Raw genomic sequence first — 6034 nt, forward strand, 5'->3', positions numbered from 1 at the left:
TTTGGCTGAGGATTCGAATGGCAAGCTTTCGCAAATGGGATACTCTGGCACCATAGCAAGTCCACCATGCATTGACAAAATTACAAATAAGATAAACATAAGAAAAAAATGAAATTTGAAAGTTGAAGCAAAGTATGAAGTTATGAACTTGAAGAGACAATGAAATTTGAAACAAACTAAAAAATACCTGGCATTTTAGTCTTCCTATCAACCACAACCATCTCAAAGCTAAATGTGCCACCTGTCATCCTGTATATCTCCATTTCTTTGGAGATTTCTGCACGTTCTGCTGGAGATCGCACCATCCTCTGAACACAAGTTAAGAATCCATCCATGATCTCAGCATCAAATAAGAACCCACATGGGTAAGAAAATGCGAGGTTCAAGTAGATCCCTATAGCATGAATGGGACGATGGAGTGTATTGTTCCATTGTTCATCAATCACTTCCCATAGGAGGAGTTGTTTCTGAAACCCCTCATCTCCCTTATCATCATAGTAGGCCCAAATGGATTCTTTGGCCCTGTCCATGGCCTCATACAAATAGCCCATTGCGGGCTTCTCACCATCAACTAATCGAAGAACCTTTACCAAAGGTTCAGTAACGCTGCACACCTCCTACACTCCTGCCCAGAAGTTTTCCTGGTATGAAACTAATCTGCATATGGCCTCTCCCTCTGGTTTGCGGCTAAATGTCAAAGCACACCACTCATCTGAAAGAAACATTCTCTTCACATCCCACATAGAATTCAAGAGGGATTGAAGAGATATGAAACTGGTGGCAAACCGTGTAATGGCGGGGTGCACCAACTCCTTGTTGTTGGTGAATTTTCTCATCAAACTAAGCACAGATGCATGATTATATATAAATTTTGTAATGTTTTTTTATGAGTCAACAATATCTTTGACAAATGAAATTTATGAGTCAACAATATCTTTAACAAAAGAAATTTTTCCTATGTCCTCCAACATCAAATCAATACAATGTGCAGCACAAGGTGTCCAAAATAAAGTAGGATGCCTTTCCATAAGCATCTTGCCAGCAGCAACATAATTTGCAGCATTGTCCGTTATGACTTGGACAACATGTTCTGCACCCACCTCCAAAATAAACACATCTAGCAAATCACATAATAATTTTGCATCTTTGATATGTGAAGATGCATCAACAAATTTCATAAACATTGTCTCATTGGGACAATTAACCAAGAAGTTTATAAAGGTTCTCCCATTTTGGTCGGTCCAACCATCTGACATCACAATGCATCCTGTTTGTGCCCATGATACCCTAAACTCCTCCAATCTTTTGGTGTAGTCAGCCTTTTCATTTTGAAAAATGAGGCCTTTAAAGTCATCATAAGAAAGAATTTTATACTCTGGGCCAACAATTACAATAGCATCAACAGCAGGCTGGAAAAATGGATTATTCCTTGCAACGCTAAAAGGAATATCACTCCAAAGGAGAAACTTGCCCAAAAACTTGTCAGCTTGTTCTTTCTCTTTTTTTTAAGCATTGAAGTGATAAATGGTTGTGAACAAGTCGTGGTTCTAGGAACAAAAAATGATAAGATAGCTACAGGGTTGGTTGTAGACATTGATGCTGAAGTAGAACATGTGCCACTTCCATATTCACTTCCTAACACGCTCCCTGCTGGTTGCTTCTTCAGATCTGCTTTGATCACTTTGTCTTGCTCTAATTCTTCCAATGATCTCGTGGCTCTTCGGATGATTTCCGCATTTATATTGGTGCAAGGCCCTACATCACGTCCAGGGATTTGTGCAAGGTGATACTTCAATCTATAGATTCTAAATAACTCAATGCTCCATACTCACAACAAGAATCAATTTCTCTTTAAGCAACAGGTAAACTAATAATCATCAATGCAATCGTCCCTCCAAATTCAATGAACATTCCAAGGAAAACCAATGTGAATTGTTGGGCTAATAAGCAGTCATCCAAATATAACCATTTGAGAGATAAAGAGCATATTTGGAAAAGCAGAAGTTTGTCTATGCATCTGAAAGGCATCTTGCACACTTGTCATTAGTAAGTCGTAGTTTTGGGTAGACAATGCAATTGAATGACAGAGGAACAAAACCCTCAATGGCACTCCTTATGCCAATTTCTGATATGGGTTGTCTGGTTTCATCTATGTTTATGTGAATAGCATAGATTGTATTTCTCTTGTATGATCTGGCTGGACAGGTTTGGATAGATAGATGAATCTTAGTCTCTATAAGGCCCATTTATTAATATTATGTTTTCGATTCAGCACTATTAGGCTTATTCTAACTGTTTACAGCTAATCTAAGCCATATTTCAGTAGCTAAGCAACAAGTGCCCAATTCTTATAGTTGAACCATGTTATATAAGAAAATGAGCTATGTAAAGGCCCACATCTCAAAGTGAGATTATTGTGCAAATAGTGCTAGAGATTTTGATTCTTGAACTACTTGTAATTTCCAGATAATGGAAACTATCGGCAGGGTGCTTCATTGCGTCAGTGGCAATGGATATATTTGAAAATTTGATGTTTATAGTATATACTATGCCTACTTTTCATAAGCTTTTCCAGGGGGATGTCTTGAGATTTAAACTGAACTGTACCATAGCAAAGTTCATGGGTTTCTGATCAGATGCATTCATACTCTGTTTCAAATAACGTCAGATAGTTTGCGAGATTTTGATAAATCGAGAAAATTTTCATTGTATCTCTCCCAAGGAAATTCAATCCCCTTCTCAAAGCAAACATCCCTGAGAAACTATCCTTCACACAAACATTGACAGACCTTAATCAGAACAGTACTAATGATGCAAATAGTCTTGTTAATAAACTTGAGAAATTTTGTCATTACCTTGCTCATTTTGTTCATCTAATTTGACAGCAATTGAACTGTCTTTCATCGTTGCACCAAGCCTTTCAACAAGAACCTTCTTAGTTCCAGAAGTTGAAAGTCCACGAGTAGAAAGCTCCTGCCGTAACCCATCAACAGTCATAGCATTGATATCTATGTCTTTTTTTCTTTTGGATGAATCTATTTCATTATCATCTTTGAGTGTTGACTCTGAGATTGATTGGTTTCTCTTTTCATCAGCCACTGGATTTGTAATTTTAACATCATCTTTACATTTTTGTGTATCCGTGTCTCCATCTTGGGAGTGAACTTTTGTGGACCCATCCCTTTCCTTAACCGAAATATCTGTGCTGTCTCTGTCTCTAGATTGCTTGGTCAAGGGCATGTTGTTTCTTTCCTTATTCACTGCCGAGTCTATATTGTCAGTGGATATGTTGCCATCCTTCGACTTCAGTTCATCCATAATAGCTTTGTCAAGTCTAACTACCTGCAAAATTGATAGACTTGCCATTAGGGTTCAAAGTAGCGTTGAGTTTACATCTGCTTGACTACTGAAACATTTTGTTTCCAGACATGATTAACCTGTATAACTATTATTTCAAAGCACATTTGAACTAAAACACAGAGTAACATTTGCAAATTTGCTGTGGTGAGTTTAATTTACATGCAGCGATTGGATAAACAACTTCCAAAACTACAATAAGATTTTACCAAAGCATGGAAAAATAGGAGTTCATTATGAAGAGAGCTGAGCTTACCACATTGCTTATTTTCAGGTTTAGTTTTAGTTCGTTTAATAATTACTACCACATAAGCAACAGAATGAACACATAAGCTTACCAAATCAGACTTTCGTCCAGAAGTATCAAGGCCACGCTTAGCCAGCTCATTGCGAAGCTCTTGCACTTTGAGAGTATGTGCCATTGTCACTGAGTCACCCTTTTTGGAAGTATTGCTATCTTTGTCATCTTCGTCGAGAGATTGCTTGTGCCTTTTCCCTCCACCCACTGCTGAATCTGTATTGTCTTCATCGATGGAATGTTTTTTACCGTTATCGTCATCTCTGCTTTTATCCACTTCCATGTCTGACGTTTTAAGATGGGGATCATTGGCAGCTTTTGAGTTCAGTTCATCTATGATAGCAGCATTAAGTCGATCTGCCTGAAAATAGATCATTATATGAGTTTGTGCTCGAGATAACATCACAATTCAGTTTAGAACTGATTATCTAACAAAGCCTTGTGTTATCATTCTTGATTGATCTTTACAACAGTTATGAGGAATCAGGTTTGTTTTAAACGACACAACATGATGTTTGGCCATACCTATGTTATCAGAAACTGAAACGTAAAAAGGAACAGGAACGAGGCTACAAGGTTTCAGGCGATCAGAAACATGGACCCACTATCCCTCCTAGCATATACCATGCATGTAAAATTGATTAGTTATGTATTAGCGTACTGTCGAGACAGGTATGTAAAGGATGGTCCAACTAGCAATGGATCTCCTGCTCAAGTTTCTGATAACATAGGCAACAGATGATTGTTTGTTTAATGCACATGAAGTGATTATGTGCACAAGCAATGGAAACATTATGTGCACAAGCAATGGAAACCGCCAAAGTCAACCTCAGTGTTGCAAAACTCGGCATTGGCAAAAAATCTGCCAGGACCATCATCTCGGGAAATCAGAAAAATTGGGGCCAAAAAAGCCGAACAAGCAAAAACTGGGCAAACATAAACTCGGACCTGAAAAACACAGAAAATTTGAGTGTGCAGATTTTCGTAGTTACAATTCAATTTGTCAATCTGTTTTTTCTTCTGGAGAAACTGCATATCTTGATTGAACTCGACGTTTAGGGTAGATGTTTTCGGCGGAGCATTTCAATCAAGAGACACAGTTTCTCCAGAAAAGATTGACAAGATGAATTCTAACTGTGAAAAGCTGGAAACATCAAAAGCTCTGGAAAAATAGGGAAAATAGAAGAGTTTCGCAACACTTCGGATTATACCCAAATCTGGAAAAAATGTATGTAACCATGAAGTGATGTTAGATTATATCATTAGTTACATGATTCATACAATATAAGTCAGAGGATGAGTATTGGCTACCAGCTCAGGCTTTCGTCCAGTGGTATCAAGGCCACGCTTGGCGAGCTCATCGCGAAGCTCCTGCACTTTGAGCTTATATGGCTGATTAGGTTCCATGACTGACGCTACAGACACCTCGCCTTCCTGCAAAATTTCGAATTAAAAAATCAGGGAAGTTAATATTCAAATTTGGGGTCATTGCCAACCTTTGAGTTCACTTCACCAATAACAACTACTAACGAGAAGTTCATCAATAACGAACTTATGTAAAATTATAAACAGGCTTCCTGACCCGATCCAATCCTAAAACCAATCCTTCAAGGCACATTTGCTTCTATCATTGTAGCCAACATGATTATAGCACAGTTGAAATACCCCAGTCGGATTCATATTCTGGTTAATGCTGTAAATTATCAGATTTAGCTTACCGGTTTAACCTCTGCAGCAAAGAGACGGGAATCGAAATGAGAAGTTGAGAATGGAGATCAATACAGGATTTGAAATGAGAAGAGACGACGCAGATGGAGAGCTATAAATTGGCGGGAGCTCGTGAACGAGGAAGGTAGAGGCTTCCCCAACACACCAATGCACAAAAAGGTAGAGGCTTCCCCAACACACCAATGCACATGAAATGAGAAGAGACGAAGCAGATGGAGAGCTATAAATTGGCGGGAGCACGTGAACGAGAAGTTAGAGGCTTCCCCAACACACCAATGCACAAAAAGGTAGAGGCTTCCCCAACATGAATGCAAATCTTCGCTATTTAAAAAAAAAAAAAGATATAGCTCGTATGCCCTATGAATGCTGCATTGAATTAGTGGAGTCCACGATAGAATACTGTAACATAATTTCTTTGTGACGACAATTTATAAGGTGGTATTTCATGGTATGAGGTCAATGGTTACATCATTTAAATGCAAGTTAATGGCATTTTCAGAAAGCTTGACCACCGTGAAGGACCCACAAACGAGAATGATTCAACTGGAAAAGCATTTGGGAATAAAATCACGGTGGCATATTCAGGTGCATGAATAAAATCAGCATCGCTAGGTGTTTATTTGTAGTGTAAAATCATTTTAACTTTAAATT

General features: G+C 38.4%; 1 protein-coding gene across 1 annotated transcript in view; it reads right to left on the reverse strand.

Moving 5' to 3' along the window:
* LOC149175888 (poly [ADP-ribose] polymerase 2-like) overlaps window positions 1–5574 on the reverse strand; it is a 392573-nt gene extending 386999 nt beyond the window's left edge. Inside the window, exons 1-4 of the mRNA XM_089419781.1 lie at window positions 5374–5574; window positions 4967–5089; window positions 3696–4016; window positions 2856–3342 (exon numbers count right to left, since the gene is read on the reverse strand). Coding sequence (XP_089275907.1) covers window positions 2856–3342; window positions 3696–4016; window positions 4967–5062 — 904 coding nt within the window. The 5' untranslated portion in view covers window positions 5063–5089; window positions 5374–5574. The remainder of the gene's footprint in view (window positions 1–2855; window positions 3343–3695; window positions 4017–4966; window positions 5090–5373) is intronic.
* Between the last annotated feature and the right edge of the window lie 460 nt (window positions 5575–6034).

Source organism: Pinus tabuliformis, chromosome 4_1 (genome assembly GCF_031772625.1).
Source record: "Pinus tabuliformis cultivar Carrire ecotype Pingquan chromosome 4_1, CPIR1, whole genome shotgun sequence".
Lineage (NCBI taxonomy): Eukaryota > Viridiplantae > Streptophyta > Pinopsida > Pinales > Pinaceae > Pinus > Pinus tabuliformis.